At 43.4% G+C, this 18,696-nt stretch overlaps 2 protein-coding genes across 6 annotated transcripts in view; both read right to left on the bottom strand.

Moving 5' to 3' along the window:
* Window positions 1-390: 390 nt before the first annotated feature.
* On the bottom strand, window positions 391-9,200 carry tspan33b (tetraspanin 33b). Its single transcript, XM_072695482.1, has 8 exons — window positions 9,105-9,200; window positions 5,641-5,698; window positions 5,346-5,473; window positions 5,183-5,257; window positions 4,198-4,293; window positions 2,746-2,874; window positions 1,121-1,282; window positions 391-459 (listed from the first exon to the last, which is right to left on the bottom strand). Exons 1-8 carry the CDS (start codon window positions 9,198-9,200, stop codon window positions 391-393), a joined length of 813 nt encoding a protein of 270 aa, XP_072551583.1.
* A 2,744-nt stretch (window positions 9,201-11,944) lies between these two features.
* Window positions 11,945-18,696, bottom strand: part of tspan9a (tetraspanin 9a) — a 255,945-nt gene continuing 249,193 nt past the window's right edge. For all 5 annotated transcript variants that reach the window (XM_072695443.1, XM_072695444.1, XM_072695445.1 and 2 more), the window contains one exon: window positions 11,945-18,241. In XM_072695443.1, coding sequence (XP_072551544.1) covers window positions 18,170-18,241 — 72 coding nt within the window. In that variant the 3' untranslated portion in view covers window positions 11,945-18,169. The remainder of the gene's footprint in view (window positions 18,242-18,696) is intronic.

Genomic DNA, 18,696 nt, shown 5'->3' with positions numbered 1-18,696 from the left:
TAATGTACAGTTATAACCCCCATTTCCAAGCCAATGCCTTTCCAGTGTCTTTAGTCACTGTGTCTGTTGAAACACTAGCCAGTCTTTGTCTGAGATTGAAGCTCCTGCCATCCGTGGCCCTATAGTGAACCCTCTTTCAAGAGTCACTTGGACCTTTTCCTCCTGCCATATTGACACCAAATTGAGGTTACCTGAACCCGCTCAGCATTTATATGCATGCCACAGAGCATGGTAGCATGTTAACCGCTCCACTGGTTCATGGATTACACCTGCCGGGAAGCATCTACACTCGTCATGTTTCTCCACTCATTTATTCAGGGCGTTCCCTTTAATTCGTCACCATCTGTATGTTCTGCAGTTCTGGCTGCGGAGTCCTCTGTGCTGCAGTCTCTACAGCATGGAGCTGATCTCATTCTGGATCTGAGAGATGAGGATCTGAGACAGCACAATGCCTGCAATCTACCATCCACAGGAAGAAAAGAGGGGTGGGTCAGAGAAAAACAGGCTTGTTAAATGTGCCAAGACTATTTGTTATGTAACATTTCTTTACCCTGAGGTTATCCTGTACGGCACTGCATGCAAAGCTATCATTTAGGGGCTATAATTAAACGCCATGGAGGCTCATAATGCTGTTCCTGGAGATCAATCTAGAGAAGTGAGATCTAGCCCTATCCTCTTTACTTAGGATGTATAATAGGCTCTATTCTATGTCTTATTCGTCTGGTTTTCTGATGCTCTTGAGGACCATGATCAGCTGGAGCAGGTTTGGCCTGAACTTTGCAGGATGGTAAATCTCCATTAGCAGTGTTGAGCACCCCGTGAAACATCAAGAATGTGCATATTTGCTTCAGCATATTTGCGGTCGATTGTGGGGCCTCTGAGACTCAGAAACTGCATAATGAAGAGGAAATGTTCTTCTGTCACTTCTTGTAAACTTTGAACAGCAGTGCAATCAATGCCAGCATAAGCTGAAGCAAATATCTCGTCCAGAAACGACTTCAAACCAATTGAACGATCTAAACGTACATACCTACACCATAAAAGGTTACCATACAGCATAGGAAACTCACTGCTATGTGCTGAAAGTGGCATTGCTTCCATGTATATCTGCGTGTGTTACCTGTGGTAGAGCCAGGCCCAAAGCCAGGGCCCCAACTAGGAGCAGATGAGATTCAATCCACATCACTGCCCTGTCTGCGCATCCTACAGGGTAGATGGACTTGGCGGCATCCAAGTACTTCTGGGTCTGAACCCCGAATCCACACATGGTGTTGATTACGCTCTAAAAAAAACATGGAGAAAGTGGAGTTTTACAGTACTCCGGCATTCTCCCTGTAACAACCTTCCAACCGTTCAACACCTTGAATTTCAACCCTGTCACATTTCTAAATGTGACGGGGCTGAATGTGACAGGGTTGAAATGCCTTTTTTTGTTTTTTCAATGCAAGCAAACGCTACAGTACAAAAAATTTTTTGGCACTATGCCAAATATTTAATGCGGAAATGTGTTAACTTTCAAGACTTCACGCAGGAACATGGTTGAAACATTGAGGTTGACGAGCTCGGCCTGAAAGGAACTTCTATTTGTTTCTATTTCTAACTCTGCAGTCAAACAGACTTTAATGATGTCACTTCCTCAAAAAATGATCTAAAGGTTGAAAGATCAAACTCTTATTTTATATTTTATGGAAATGACAGGGATACAGGGGGAGAAATGACAGGGTTGAATGGGGCTGAGGGACGTCATAAAAATGCTGCACTATTTAGGAATATATGCTTATATACATAGGAAACTATGTATTGTGTGAAGGAAATTAAAGCACAATGTAATGTGAAGTTGAAAATGCTCCATTTCCTGTAGGTGTGTAGGCATTTAAGTGTGTGTGTGTGTGTGTGTGTGTGTGTGTGTGTGTGTGTATGTGGTCCTCTGGGAGCAGTGCTGGTTGTAGCGTCTGACGGTAGCAGTAAGGAAGGACCTGCAATACCGCTCCCCAGTGCTGCCAGAGTCTCATGCATGGGGTAGGGGGCTGTTCTCCAGCATGGATGCCTGCTTGGCGATCATCCTTCTGTCTCCTACCATCAGCACTGGGTCTAAGAGGCTTCCCAGGACAGAGCCGGCCCTCTTTACACAGGCTTTTTGAATATATTTATTTAGTAATTTATTAAAAAGACATGCTAAAGACATGTTAAGCTATGGCATAATGTAAGTCAGTTCCATTTGGGTTATTTTTGAGTTAATTGATAATTGATATTAGCCATATATCTTAGGGACCTAAAGGACACCGAATCCTGAGAATTACCCTGTCATTGTCTGTGTTCAAAGCTACTGTACTGCCACACTGTACATACTGTTGCGCAAAAAAAAAACCTCTTCCCTGGAGATATTATTCTGCATGAACAGCAGATGGCAGTAATGGCTCAGCTTGAAGTGTTTGACAAGAGGTCTTTGAATTCAACACAGCACATCTACATAGTGACCGTGAGTGTAGCCATCAGCATTTTCCTGAAATAGCCATGGGTTGTAGAGGACATTGCTTTATTATTGTGTAGATTTATCACTGTCTAAAAGTTATTAGGATATGTTACTGTGATGAGTCCATCAATAGGGAGAAATACCTAGAGTAGGATGCAGCTCTGAAGAACTCCTACTGAGGGATATGTGCAGAGCCTGGCAAAGTCTTACAAATTTCCATAATTACTGACTTGCATAATACACACATAATTCAAGCAATGGCTGGAGCTTACCTCTCCGGGTACCGGGGTGCAGCAGGAGAATGGCACTCCACAGCGCTCTGTGCTGGGGTTGCCCTGACTGCAGTTGAAGTACAGATTCCAGGACCAGTCGGTGTAGTTGTTCCAGCCACAGCACTTGAACTGGGCAAGTGGGAACATTCACAGATCAGCCATAACATTAGTACCGGTACAGGTGAAGTGAAAAACATCAGGGGTGGATCTACTAGGCAGCAAATGAACAGTCAGTTCTTGAAGGTGATGATGTGCTAACAGCAGGAAAAATGGCTTTGACAAGAACCAAACTGTGTTGGTTCTAGACGGCTGGGTCAGAACATCTCCAAAACAACAGGCAGGTCTTGTGGGGCTTTGCTGTGCAGCTTTGCAGCGGTCAGTAGCTAGCAAAAGATTAACCATGGATGTCCCACCTCACAGGACTAAAAGGATCTGCTGCTAACATCTTGGTGCCATGTCACAGGATGCCTTGGTAGGACTTGAATGGTCAGATCTGTTGTGGTGCTCAAGAGTAATATGGGGAGAGAGCCTTGCCACATGGAGGAAGCATGGTCAGTTGTGCTCTCTCAGCTTCTGGCTGCTGATGGCAAAGTGACATGGCTCAGGATTTGAACTCGTGACTCATAGGCCATAGTGGTAGTGCATTAGACCGATGAGCCACTCGGAGGCCCTACTGAATCACTAGTGTAAATGATTCTTTTCTCTGACTGTTTAACCCTGCTTGTGTGCTGATTTGCTGCTAGTCAGTGACTGAGGTAACCATCCAGACATGACTCTAAAAGGCTGAAAATACCACTAAATGACAGCTTTGTTTAAAAAGGGCTGTTTCAATTTTGCTGCCAGTATCTACAGCAGTCAATTCATTCATTTTCTGACTATAAAACTCCAACTGGCTCCGGATCACAGCTTCACAGTTCCACATAGACTCCAATCCCTTTAGTGTTAATGTTTGTGGACACCCCTTCTAATGAGTGCATTCAGCTACTTGAAGTTGCATCCATGGCTGACACAGGCTTGTCTAGTCCCTGCAGAAAAGTATTGCCAATACAATAGGACTCAGTAAGAGCAAATAAACATAAAAATCTGTTGGACCCAATGCCTAATGCCAGACTTGGATTAGAGAGGTAAACTGCCCTCCAGCACTGAACTGTGGAGCAGCAGAACTGTGTTCTCCACCCACTCCTTTGGGATGATAACGCTAGACCCAATTCTCACAGCAATGATCCTCCAAAATCTAGTAGAAAGCCTTCTTCCCTGGACAGTTACTCCAACAAAAGCAGAATAAAAACTTTTTAATACCCTGAATGAGCAGGTGTCCAAATACTTTTGCCCCTATGTATACCTGTATGCCTGTTCCAGTGACCTGAGAGATGTTCAGTGTGTGATTGGTTTCATCTTCACTGCTAAATGGGAGTAGGTTGTGGACTGACTGATGCTCAGAAGGACGCTTACCTCTTTCTGAATGTAATCCATGAGATTCTGCAGGTCCAGGTCATCACGGTAATGCACAATGGCTTTCTTCACAAACCTCCCCAGGGCATCCTGTGTCTGAAAGGGCAAACAGATGCCTTGTGTATTTCTCCACGTCTTTAAATTTGCCTGCATCTGTTCGGGTTGTTGCATATGCAGATGTCTTTTGGGAAACGTGTCGGCCCTTGCGGAATGCCTGTACCGTATTTGCTAGCAAGAGGGCTAACACAGTATGACGGTTGTGTTAACATATGCTGTAGTGTGGTAATTAATCACTTCCCCTGAGATCTCCAATTTTCCCCTGATGTTCCTTTCTTCACAGTACCTTTTTTGTCTGAAAGAGGCCTGGAAATTCTGTGGAAAATGACACGTGGCTGCATACTGAGGGGCCACAGTACTTGACATGTGAGTAGTGCTAAGACAGGATTCCAATGCTAGTCCTGGGTATATGCATATGCTATGCATATTGTTGCTGTCATGGAAAAAAAATTAAAATTGTATCTCCAAAATAGGATCTTTACTGTGGACGGAAAAAATGTCAATGGAAGAAAAAAAATAAAAAATAATAATAAATAAAAATTTGGAGCAATTTCTATCCGTCTATTCATTATTATGTAAAAAACAAACAAACTTGAACTCCATTCAACCCATTAATTAATAAGCTTCCCAGGTGCTGGGTCAGGTGTGTTAAGAGTATGGAAAACAAAAACTTTCAGAGCAGGGGTTCCTCAGGGCTCACTTCTGGGACCACAGCATTTCTTGTTTACACTGCTAATAGACAGACTGTGACTGTGTCACTTATTTGTATTAGCCTATATTGGCAGCTAAATAGGTGATGCTCAAGTGTGGGAACATCTCACTGAAAGCACTGACAGTCATAATTGTGGGATAATGATTAAGTAATTTGGTATAACAAATTAAATTATGTGCATCAATATGCATGACTCATTTTCAAGATGACGTCTACCTGATCAGAGTAGAAGAAGCCCAGGATCGCTATGGCCAGTTGGGTGAGGAAGACCAGGGTGAGGCTGAATGAAAACTGGGGAGGAAGAGGGCAGTAAGCATTAGCTTGGCAGCAGCCGAGGTGCAACTAGAGTCTATCAAAGGTAATTAGGGCAGATTCTCACTATTTTCAGCAGGCGAATGTTTTCTCGCAGTGCTCCGATGCAGCCGCAGAAGGTGATAAAAAACATCACAACCCCCACCACTATCAAAATGATGGCTGGATCAATGAGGAATGAATCTCGAACTGTGTCTGTGAAGAACCCATAAACCCAACTGACCATGCTGTATCTGCAGCTTAGCCTAGACATTCAAGCAGCTTAGTATTAAATATTTATAGCATCATGCCAGCATCTGATAAATGATTATAGATCCCTACGCTGGAGAGAAAAGACAACAACAACAAAAAAAAGTTCATACCTGTTGCTTTTTGGACTTTAGCATAAACTCCTATAGCAACAATAAGCAAAGAGAACACCTGAAAGAGACAGAGATATACACTGATCAGCCATAACATTAGTACCACTGAAAGATGAAGAGGAAAAACATTGATTATCTGCATCTACAGTGGCATCCATCAAGGCTGCAAGTGAACAGTCAGTTCTTGAAGGGGATGAGTTATGAGGAAAAATGGGCAAGCATAAAAATCCAAATGGGCCAAATTGTGATGGCTAGACGACTGGATCAGAACTTCTTCAAAACATCAGACAGGGCTTGTGGATTTCTTTTTTCTGGTATACCTTGGTCAGTACCTACCAAGAAAGTAACCATAACCAGAGATCCAGAGACATGGGTCATGGGCACTTAAAGCTCTTTGCTGTGATCCATGGAGGCCCCACCTCACAACTTACAGGACTTAAAGGATCTGCTGCTAATGTCTTGGTGCCAGATACCACAGGACACATCCAGAGGTCTGGTGGAGTCCATACCTCGAATGGTCAGATCTGTTGTAGTGGCATAAGTAGGACCTGCTTAAAATTGGGCAGGTGGTACTAATGTTATTATGGCTGATTATGGCTGATGTTCTTGTGGAATATTAGTAATAATAGCAACAATTATTACATTACATTAACATACAGCTGAAAATACTAGTCGTTCCCAATCTCCAGGCTGAGTTTGGAGATTCTGAGAGGTTCTGCTTTCCTCCTCACTTTTATTTTTTGCATTCTTACCTTAGCCAACCCTGATAAACCCTGACTCCAGTAGGCGGCTTCTTAAAGGAACTCCTTTCCCGTCTACAGAGATAAGAAGTGGACGAATTTACACAGAAAATCTTCAGTGTGTCTCTGGAGATATCACCACACGATAAGGTTGGGAGAAATACTTTATCTGGAGTGTGTGAGAGATAACGATGTGAATGGATGTTCTCAGCTGAGCACCATACATGTTAAAGTCATGAGGGCTAACCCCTGGCTGGTTCCCTCAAGACAAGGCCTACCGTTTTGAGATCAATCATAATGTCGCTGGTAAGTCTACCCTAAAAATCCTTGGCTGCCTCGGACTGGGCTCTCTCTGCTTGTGGCAAAGCCACTGTAAGATATCTTTCTTTGAGGATAGATAAAGCTTTCCATCCCTTTCCCAAATATTTTCACAGCAGCATTATGTGCCGAGACCACAAGGGCATCATCCATGATCAGGGGATCAGACTACCTTCTACCCACCCAGCTCTTTCCGAGGCTACATCTGACCTGCCTGAGCCAGCCTGGAACATAAAGAGCAGTTCTGAAGGCCGTTCGTGCAAAAGAACAGCAAATCTTTCTGCCTCAGTATTTTCTCTCCGCAACTCGTGTCGATGTCAGTAACCGAGTGCAGCTCTTTGTCCAGATGAGACTCAGTCATGCAGATAACAAGCGGCAGACCAGCAAAGCTTTCCCGCTGACACTGATAGAAGACATGCAATCACATTTCCATGTGGAGAGAGTTGTGTCTAGGTCTAACAATAGCAGTAGATACTTCTGAGCGGATGCTGTCTTCTCACACCACATTAGCACTGTTACAGGGCCATCCGCAGTGTTTTGTGGTGTCGGTAATTTGGAGTGCTGAGGTGCAGACGTCTTCAGTGCGAGTGCCAGTGAGACAGGTGGCTCAGCTGCTGTGAGCAATTCTCCATCATTCATCACCAGTGCTGTTTGGTTTATAGACTTGTAAAAATAAAGGGTGCCAAACAGGATCCTTTGGAGTGAACCTCAAACACTGTTTCAAAAACCCTGAAAATCCAGCATAACCATAACAGAGCTGGAAACGGTCCAATTCCAATTATTAACTTTATTAAATGTAAACTGCCAAAATCTACACCCACCCACTAGCAAAACCCCAAAGCTTCAAATGTGAAACAGTAAAACGTGACGGCGACTTCAGGACAATATGGTGTTGTTGATACTGGACAGCAGCTCATCACCTCCAGACTCTGCTAGTTAGGGGAATACGGGTTCCTACGGTAATCAGAACCACATCAGGGGTGAGTTCAAACTCAGCATCTGAAAAAGTGAAAGCCAGGGAGTTCAAATGGAAAATTGGACTCTCTCAGCTGAACCAAAAGGAAAAGTACCGGCTAATTTCTTTATACCATTAATGCTTAAGAAAGTCAACATCGGGGAGAGATTGGGGGCAAGGCTAAAAGCTAACCAGCTGCGATCTCTTCAGCTTGCTAACAGCACATCACGCTGAGAGGACACAATGAGAGGACAGCAGCAATTTCCGGTAAGACTCAGGAATAATTTGTCAGTGATTTTGTCACACTGTGTGCTATAACTGAACTATACGATAATACATGGCCCCTGTGAGCTGTTGCAGTGCCATAACCCAGCCAGCAAAAGCTAATCAAGATTTTATTACTGTGGCAAAATCACAGGGTGGTAAATAGGCTTGTACCTGACCACTTTTTTTTTTTTTACCCTAAAGTTAAATACTTACTGTATATCCATCAAAGAACAACCTAATATAGTTCATAACCAGCTATTAAAGCTAAAAACCATTAAGGTTAATTTTTAAGGAGGAGCAATTGATTTCCCCTCTGTCCTAAAAGACTGCTGCTTTGTTGAATAACCCTCTAAGCTGGTACAACTGGAACAAAGGACTGATGGAGTCTAGGGGCGCAGCTTGCAGTAAACAAACAGGGCAAGGGCGATTTTGGCGATGGAAGTCCAGCCTGGCTCTAAGTCTGGGCCTCTGCAGCGTGCCACGCTGTCGCTCTCTCAGCCCAACACATGGCCACTCATTCCGTTCACTCACTCGCAAAATGAACACTGATCACACACAGCTTTGGGCTGGTCAGTCATACTCTGTTAGCTAGGGCAGCTTGCCTTATCACGTGTCAATCAGATACTGTATGTTGACCATTTAGAGGGGTGTTGGCCAGTAGCAGCAAGTAAGCAGCAGTCTCAGCACATTATTCACACCAGCGAGAGTTTGAGAGCATGGATAATTACAATAATGTGATTTATCCAGAGTTTTTTTTCTGTTGGAAGTCCTCCTCAGCACACAAAGCCCTTTGCACTTTTGCAGAGAATTTGTTATTCCTGTTGCTGGGCTTTTCATCTGCAAAAAAACAGGCCGCTGCAATTGTATGTAAATTTGCTGCAAAGCAAGAAGCCACCCTGATCAATAGTGGATGTACGTGTTAAAACATTAAAAGCAATCGGACATCGTAACGGCTACTGCAAGGCTATGATTCCGAACACAGGGAAGTCTCTAATTTGCAATCTAATGTTTTATTCATATGGAAATTCACTATAGAGCTTCTGAGCTTGTAGTCAGCTTGCACTTCGGAAACATTTTGTTGCTCAAAAACACATTTGGAGCTGGTAGTTAGGGAGGCGGGGGGGAAGGGGGTGTAAGGGGGGTGTAAGGGGGGTTAGGGGCAGGAGCTGCATGGCTTCACTTACCCAAAATAAGAAGCTGAAGAAAAACAGAAAATAACGAATCCAGGGATTGATGAAGGAAAAGGTTTCTGCCCTGTTGAGATTCAAGTCCCTGTCCATTGTAATGTCAAAGGTTGAACGCCAGCTACCACTATAAAATATCTAATAATAATAATAATAATAATAAAAAAACAAAAAAACCCAACCCAGCTGGCCTGAACGCCTACTTAGTCCACCATGCAAGCTAGCTGCCGTGCTTCAGTTTGAGACCACCACCTAAAATGGAAGGCAGCAGCTGCGATTCTGTTGCACCATGTATGCTGGTCTGCACCAGAGCCAGAGAATCACGTTACACAAAACATCTCTCTGGCCTGACTGGCAGTGAATAGTCCTGAAGCTTTGCTGCATTGTTATACTGTTACCACGGCCAGCTAATGTGTACAGAATGAACTCAGCGATGCAAGCATGAGCAAGCAGACAAACCTGGCAAGCTGTGGATTTGAGCCCTGCTCCCCATTCTAACAGTCGAATGCAAAGCTTTGTGCACTTATCAGATCAGTCAGCTGAACCACCACTAACAATGTACAGTTTTAAGGGCCTAATATCTTTTATTTGCATGAACCAAAAACAAAAAAAGAAAAACAGTCCCACCTCAGTCCATAAAGTGGAAAGTAAGCTTTAATGAAGTCACAAAAAAAACGACATCTACTTTATGATGGTGCTCCTACCCTACCGAAGTTTAGCCACGGCCATTTATGCTTAACACAAGAAGTGTTTCAGCCAGAATAGTTAAAGATACCCTGGAAAAATCCAGCTCACGACTGCTTTCAGATGTTCAGAGCTGGTCTTTGATGGTCAATGCGGTTGAAAAGCTGGTCATTTGGGTCAAATCAGTCCCTATTAACCATCTCTTTACCATCACAGTGTATTTTGCATATGATTTTGCATGGTCATGCTGGTCAGCTAACTTTGGTGATGCTGGTCATGCTGGTCGACCAGCTTTGTGATGCTGGTCATGCTGGTTGACCAGCTTAGGAACAGCTTGGTGATGCTGGTCATGCTGGTCAATCAGCTTTGTGATGCTGGTCATGCTGGTTGACCAGCTTAGGAACAGCTTGGTGATGCTGGTCATGCTGGTCAATCAGCTTTGTGATGCTGGTCATGCTGGTTGACCAGCTTAGGAACAGCTTGGTTATGCTGGTCATGCTGGTCATGCTGGTCAATCAGCTTTGTGATGCTGGTCATGCTGGTTGACCAGCTTAGGAACAGCTTGGTGATGCTGGTCAATCAGCTTTGTGATGCTGGTCATGCTGGACGACCAGCTAAGGAACAGCGTGGTCGTGATGAAGCTATGATAGGCTAGGCTGGGCTAGGCTATTCCATGTAACTGTGAGCCATCACAGTTCTGTAAACCAGCCAACAAAAGTGGAGCTTATCATCCTGTCCTTTTTCACAAGCTCTCTGTAAAAGGACCATCAGCACGTTTCATGCTGAGGCAAAATAACAGGGTGGTAGAGTGGATCTCTGCCGAAAGCCAAAGAAAAGAACAGTGTAGGAAATGAGCCAAAGTGCCTAGACTATAAAGCCTAGACCTAGACTCAATGGCGAAACCTTCTAAACATCTTTATTGCACTTTAGCCCAAGACTACAGTTTAAACATATGCAGAAACCTCGCCCCCATATCTCCCATAATGAGCTGTGAACGCACATACTGGGCCAGTAAATGGACATTGTGTTTCTGCCTGTCTCCCAGTTCAGCACTGCAGAAATATGAAGTTATATCATTTGTTAAAACTACTGGCTTTATCTGATTGCCCAAATATTGACTGTGATTTTCATAAAAAGATAAGCTGACAGCCTTGAGATCGCGATGCATTATTCATACTATATTATTATATTCTCAAACACTGAAGCTTTTATTACATTCTAAGGGTTTTATTCAGGATTTACATGGAAAATGCAAAATGCTAACGGGCTGAGTTATCATTAAACTATATGAATGAAGAACCTTAGTCTGGAAGCGCTGGTGGCTCCATATAGTTTAAGAGGTTAAAAGGTCAACAGATACACTATATGTCCATATGTTTGTGAACACCCCTTTTCATGAATCCTTTAGCTTCTTTAAGTTGCACTCATTGCGGACACAGATGTGCACAAATGCACACACACAGCTTGTCTTGTTCATGTAGAGAAGTACTGCCAATAGAATAGGACTCTCTGGAGCAGATAAACATGCTGCATGCTGAATACCAGGTGTGGGCTAGAGGGGGTATGAAGCCCCCAAGCATTGAGCTGTGGAGCAGTGGAACTGGCTGGTGCTCCATTCATTACTGTTGGAATGAGTTGGGGATGAGGTTGGATGGTGATCCTTCAACACCCTGACCTAACCAACACTCTTGTCACCAAATGCAACCAGATCCCCACAGCAATGTTCCTCCAAAATCTAGTAGAAAGCCTTCTTCCCTGAACAGTAGAGACAAATACTTCAGCAAAAGCAGGATCAGCTGCTTTATAGCCTTCCTTTCAGAAGACATAATGAGGGAGCAGGTGTCCCAATACTTTTGTTCATCCAGTGATCTACAGAAATGTCACTTTGCTTGACTTTGAGGACAGAAAACGGACTGAATTTACAGTAAATATGAAAATGAATGAAATGTAATTTTACAAAACATTGAAAAAGCAGCACTTCAGGATCTCCTTTCTGCATTTTAACTGTTTATCATTGACCAGCAGGTTGATATCAACATTTTTTACCTGAGACTAGTCTTAACATGCTGTCCAAAAACTTTTGCAGTTTTATGCAGTTGGTCGATGGCTTTGGTGTACACTGTAGTCTTGTAAAACAGACAGAAATCTGTGCTCAATGAATTCTGATAGCTTTATTTAATAATTACATGGAGCTAATACAAAATGATCAGTAAAAAGCCTAAACAGAGCTTTTGCATAGAAGAAAAAAGGTGTTTTGAAAAATAGCCAAGGTGAGATGGTACAGAAGGTAGATTAACCAATCAATAAAGCTCAGTAGAAAAATAATGCTGCACTCACACCAAGCGCTTGCTGTTTCTAATGTGTAGAAAATAAGAAACCCTCTCTCGGTTTGACTGGTTTTAAACACTGGTCTTTCTCGCTGTGACGACGTGCCGTATCCCTCCATTCCAAATATTTGTGTCTCTTGTGGACGCTCTGTCGGCTCTTCACAGCAGGCCTTTCCACAGCAGTTTGGAACCAGCTAGAGCCTCGGCCTGCTGCCGACACGCAAATCGCTCAACACTCTTAGAAACAGCTTCTACGATAACGCAGTGATGCTTCAATAAAGGTAGTGTCTGCTATGGTGCCTATTAAAAACCATATTTCGAGAATCAGTCGTTTAAGAGAAAGTCAAGGACTGTACATTATCAGGGAATTTTGCGACACACTTTCCTTTATTTAAAAAATAGTAGGATTTAAAGAATGAAATTTAGTGCACCACCTAATATAGATATTTATAGTGCTTTACATGTAGCAAAGAAAAAAAAAAAAAGAACTCCACAGGACAAAGTTGGGTTGACAAGATATTAGAACTGCCACCCACCATGACACTACATCAAACACATCACTCAAGAGCGTACGTTTCCACAGCTCGTATATGCAGGTTAGTGCCGGGGTTAGGACTGTAGTACAAAAATACAGACACACAAAATGTGGTAGAAATTCGGTTACTTTCCACATCCATTCTTTCTGAAGCAAATTCATCAACTCCGGAACAGTGTTTCAAAGAAAGGATGGACAAATTAGATATGTTATATACGGTAACTCAAATCTGTTGATGAAATGCTTCCCTGCAACAGTGTCAAGATATGAGTACAGTACCAACAAACAGCAACATACAGAACTGAGTTACCGTACACTCTCGAACCCAACAATACAAATGCAAAAAACAAAAAACAAAACAAAAAAACAAACAAAAAATTGCTAATAACAAAAGATATTAGAGAAACAACAATTGGGTACAAAATTGGTTTCAATGGCAGTTAAGAAAAGGACTTACCAAAATATACAATCAGACAACACAAACGTTCTATGCATGGATGTGAATTCTGACATTTCTATGCTGGGCCAGTAATGATCAGCTCAGACAGAGTGAACTGATGAGCTATAGATTAGCATGAGGTGCTAACATAGGAAGATAAGAGGCCGGATTCACAAAAGTGAATTTCCTTAAGAAGGTAATTCTTCTGAGATGTGCTTCTTAGGAATTAGGATTTTTTTTCTATGAAACATTTTAAGAACAATCTGTATTAAAAAAAGTTATTAAATATGTTCTTAAACTTATGATATCATCGCACTTGACTTAGACTTAGATTGGCTTCTGAAATGATGAGTTTAAATATGTGAGTTACTAGAATTATTGTCTAATTTAAGAAGACTAAAAGTAAAGTAAAATTAACATATATTCCAAAAATATTAACATTTATTCAAACAAACAAAAAATTCCTGTTGTTTGTTTTCTCCACCGTCTTTTCAAAGGGTTGAACTGAAATGTTTTGAATGCTTAATTCTGCATTTTTTCCATTGTGCGTGAGTTTAACTCAATAATGGGAAATCTAAAATGTTAAAGCTATAAAATGCAGCAGAAAAGAAAAGAAAAAAAAGAAAAGAAAAGAAAAGAAAAGAACTACAAAAGAAAACAAAGTGTATATTTTAAGAAAATCCAAAAAATATAGATTTTGGACTCCAGAAAAGGTATCACAATGTCCAGAACATGTTTTTTTTTTTTTTCAGGAAAGCTTTTGTGAATCTGGCCCCAGCTCAGTAAACAGGCATTGACCTTACGGCGGGCATGTATGGGCATATATGTGAAGGAACCATATCCCACATTCAGAAAAGCCTTGTTCTAACATTTGAATAAAGACACTTGTGAATGCACAGCAAGCATCTGCCCACCATGAACACCGTTAACCATGTTTCATTATGAAGAACAACCATAAACATTTGAACTCTGCTGATCTGACGCTTCCAGATTGGAAATACTCTTCACATGGTGCTGAGCTCACCTTCACGGAAGCCAATACGGGATGCGAAAGCATAAAATAAGTGAAACAGCATGTGGAATAAAAACAGACATAAATGACAACCGATGTACAAAAGACAATTATAACGTAACTCTTACTTAAATCTTAAAGTAACAGGCATGTCTTTCCCCAACCTTTCTAATACATGATGGCCACCAGAAAGAGCAAGAACGGGCGAATTCAGGACATGAAGGCCATGAATGCACTTCTATATTCCCATCTGCGGGTTGTACTGTATTCGAGATGATTTGGAGTGAGAACCAGGTTAGTTGTGAATAAATACAGCCTGAATAACACAAACATGGTAAAACGAGGCATAAAATTAAAACCTCTTGTGGAAAACAATGCTGCTGGCGGTTAAATCCACTTAACTGTCACTTATGTTAATAACAGGAAAGCCCCTGCAGGAGACAGCGGGTTACACTTTCTGCAGTTTTGGATGGAGAAGCGATACACTTTTTGAATTCTTGAATATCAAGACCATATGAAAGCAGGGGCCAGCATTGTTCCTCCATGTTCTGACCTGACATATTAGCATTACACTGTTAGCACTGTTAGCCTGGAGCACACAGACACACAGACACACCGTAACCACACAGCTCCTCTCTTTCTGTCCAGTTTCAGGTTGGTTTGCACTGGTATTCTGCCATGCAAAAAAACAAAACAACAAAAACCCCCAAATAAACATAAAAACCGAAACCAGATTTATTTACCCACTGTGTTCAATCACTGTCGCTAATACTATGCTGTTGGGCCTGCAGAGATTATTTTATTCAGCTCCACACCAATTCCACACATTCCCAGCGTTCAGACTTCCCCCAGGTGTTAGCAAGCAAAAGGGTTATTCTGGAAGCGTCTGCGATGTTTCGTAGCTGTTGTTAATCTTTCTCCTCACGCCCTCATCCTCTTAAGAACCAAAAACGACGAATCTCTAATAGCAGCAATTCACAAGTGACAGCGTTCTTCTGCTCATCCGAAGCAGAACCCAACTCCTCTCCGTTTGTCCGCACATATGGGATGAAAATCTGAACTGCTGGCCACCTCTGGTCCCTGATTGTTTAAAACCAAATTCCTCCAAAACTACAGTAAACGGCAAAAAACCCAAGCAAGACACGCCTCGGTCTGTACTATCATCAGCATGGCACACAGTCAGTATTCCCGCAGTTCCCAGACTAACACTTGAGGAGAAGGTCAGGGCTGTCCGAGTGCCAGGTTTGACAGGACAGGAGACAGCTTGATGACCCCCCCTCTCTGTTTTCCCAGCCAACATGCTCAAGTGAGGCTCACATGGGTAGAACATGGGCCAGGTGGGTTTGTACAGTTGGGCTTCCCAAATGGTCACCATCGTCACTGCCCACCCTAATCTCACATGGATCCCATCTAGGCACTGATGTGGCACATTTACAGTGATCTAAGTGTGGGGCCAACATGGAACCCATGAATACATTTTCTGGTTCCCAGTTGGGCGACCCATACAAGCCCCACATGGCCATGCTATCTGGGAATTGCCATGGCAATTGCAGTCTGGACCAAATAATTCATGTCCTACAGCACGCAATTAAATGGCCTTTCACTTCAGGCCTTGTTTGCCGTCATCTTGGAAAAGCATCGCCTTTGATCTGGCTCCTTCCACTCCCCTCGGAGCTGGAGGCTGGGAAAGATGACAGCAGGGAAGGCAGTCACAGGAGCAGGATCAGAACCAGAGCGCAGAGGCTCAGATACTAAATCAGATCACCTAACAGGAATGTCGGATGGAAATGCAAACGCCTTGATGCTCGAAGAAGAGTGAAACTATGGAAGGAACAAGTCAACAGGAAAACACCGGCTGAGCAGCTGAGCTGAGCAGAAACAGAGGGAAATCAGGCTTTGCGCTCAGACGGACGATCAATGAGGCACAAGCTGTCTGGAGCCAGGATCCTGCTTGCTCTGTAGCCTAAAAGCCCTATGTGGGGTTCTGAATTGGTCGGTGTCTCTGTATAGGAGATATGACTCTACGTGACTCAGACGGGACACAAATACACCTCTCTTTTGCTTCGCCATCAGCAGCCAGAGCCTGAGAGAGCACAGCCCACGAAGTCATGCTCTTTCTGGGTGGGTAGATGGCGCTCTCTCTCCTCTCATCGCTCCCATTGTGATGCTGGCTGGCACAGGCATCTGTTAACTGATGTATCAGAGCTGGGGACCTGGCACTCTCCTCCGAACGAGCTGACTGCCTAGTGATGCTGCGGTGGCTGGACGCACATGTTTTAGAGGACCCTCCTAGTGATGGGAGCATTGCAAGTGGTAGGGGAAGTCCTAGTGAGTGGGTGGGTTTTTAAACTGGGGAGATAATTGGGTAAAAATTCCATTTGTTTTACTACAGACAATGCACAGACGCCTCAATCTACATGACTGGTGCTGCTCTGCTGTAAGGTTGTACTAAAATATCGCAATATTATGTTTTGTAATACTGTATCGATTCTCAGAAACACAGTATGCAGTATTTTGTATGAACCGTTTACATGCAAAGATTGGTGGCAGACAGTGGTTCATTTTGTGTAGTGTTTAAACCCCGACCACTAGATAGCAGTGTTGTGCTCTTCAGCTCTTCAGATCCCACTGTTCTCATGGTAGAAAACGTAATCCTTGTGTATATGATGGTCTGTTTCCTAGACTATCACAGTTTTCCTAAAGTATGATTTTAAAATCTCAGTATATCGTGATAAGAATTGTATCGCCTGGCTCTTCCACATTCACAGCCCCACTCCGCTGCCTGTTGAACGAGTTCACCTGGGTTGAACTTCTGAAGGAACGCGCTCAGCGTAACCAAGTGTCAAGCAACAGCAGACGTCTGAGCTGAGACTTCAGTCAATCATATCGATGTTGAGCAAGACAGAGAAGAAACTAATAGCTGCCAGGGCTGACCTCTGGCCCTCCATGAGCAGAAATGGACAATAGTGATCCATCTTTCAAACCTCAGCTCGCTCTGTGTGCTTTCTCTGTCTGTTATTCATCGAGACTCTATCAAAGAGACTCTAAAAAACTCGCCATCCCCGGCCTCGAAACGCGCTGTGTGTATGGAAGTCCTGTTACGTACGTTGTGTTCATCTGATTCAGACAGGGAAAGAAATATGATGTAACTTGACGGACTGATCTTGTTTGAGTATCGTCATGGCAGGGTGATCAAACATACTGAAAAATAGCTGGAAATATCCACAGCTGTCTGTCCTCCTTCAGCTCAACATAAGGCTCATTTCTCGCCTGCAGTTTCCAACCCATTAGCATCCTCTCTCAAATTGCCCGTCACAAATCTGAACATATGAGCGCAGACCTTAGCCTGATTACACTAACATCTCTGATCTTCAACTGCAACCAAAAGACCTACCCAGGTGTCTTCTAACTCAGTGGTGAGAATCGAAGGGGAGGAAAAACGAAACAAACAAATAAACAAATAAACAAATAAAACATGAAGAACATAGCCTTCCACTCAAATGACAGGTTTCCACCGAGTAGAAAACTGCAGCATGCTAAGATGGGACCTTTCGTCATTTCCATTGCTGAGGGGGTTTGAACATGTGAGCAACACTTCAAATGCAGACCACCCACCAGAGGGTGGCACGCTTCTTAGTCTTCTAAGTCTCGTCCTTGCCTTGCAGGGTGGGAATTATGCATTAGTAAAGCGACGCAGTTTTATTGTAGTCATGATATTCTCCTTCTCCTGCAAACGTTAGTTAGTCCAAGCGTAAAAAATAAAGGTTCTACAGGAGCTGGAGAGGCAGGGAGAGGGAGACAACCACCCCAGAGTTCTCAAACCAAACAGTCTGAGCTCCTCCTTCCTCTCAGTCCCTCTTTCTCTTTGGCAGGTGAGTGGCGTCGGGAGAGAGAAGAGAAGAGAAGGGACGCGTGGCTGATGTCTGTACAGGGTGGTTGGAAGGGGGCTGGGAGGTCGAGGGATAAGGTAAGGACTTGGCCAGTGGTGGTATACAGCGGATTTAGAGGGGCTTCCAGATTCAGTCCCATGAAAATGCAGTGGAGCCCCTCCTGTGTACTGTGGCCCGGCTAGGCATCGTACTTCTTCCCCGTTCTGTGGATCTGGTGGAACAGCGTCATGGAGAAGGCCATGCCCAGGAGCTGCGGAATAACAACACACAGACATCCAGAGAGAGATGAGCACAGACCTTGAAAACGCAACCTGCTCTTTACAGACGTTTTGTGAAGACGTTTCATGTCCAAATGTTTGTGGACACCTCTTTTAATGAATGCATTCAGCTACTTTAAGTTGCACCAATTGTTGACACATATATGCTAATGCACACACACACACACAGCTTGGGTAGTCCCTGCAGAAAAGAAAAATAGCCAATAGAATTAGACTCTCAAGAGCAGATAAACATGAACCTATTGACCTATTGGCACCATGCCTAATGCCAGGCGTGAGTTAGAGGGCTATGGACCCCCCAGCGCTGAGCCGTGGAGCAGTGGAACTGTGTTTTCTGGAATGATGGCGGTGGTGGTGCTCCGTCCGATATTTCTGGGATGAGTTGGGGAGTTGGGGATCAGGTTTAACAAAAGCAGGATAACTGGGA

This window comes from Salminus brasiliensis, chromosome 13, assembly GCF_030463535.1.
Source record: "Salminus brasiliensis chromosome 13, fSalBra1.hap2, whole genome shotgun sequence".
Classification (NCBI taxonomy): domain Eukaryota; kingdom Metazoa; phylum Chordata; class Actinopteri; order Characiformes; family Bryconidae; genus Salminus; species Salminus brasiliensis.
The sequence above is the reverse complement of the archived record's forward strand: the minus strand, read 5'-3'. Positions and strand labels throughout refer to the sequence as shown.

Excerpts from the sequence above, each read along its gene's own strand:
- tspan33b (XM_072695482.1), bottom strand. The coding sequence starts at position 9,200 with ATGGACAGGGACTTGAATCTCAACAGGGCAGAAACCTTTTCCTTCATC. Across the intron at positions 5,699-9,104 it reads TCTTCAGCTTCTTATTTTGG|GTGTTCTCTTTGCTTATTGT; the intron begins GTAAGTGAAGCC and ends TGTCTCTTTCAG. Across the intron at positions 460-1,120 it reads TGGGCCTGGCTCTACCACAG|ATTGCAGGCATTGTGCTGTC; the intron begins GTAACACACGCA and ends TGTGGATGGTAG.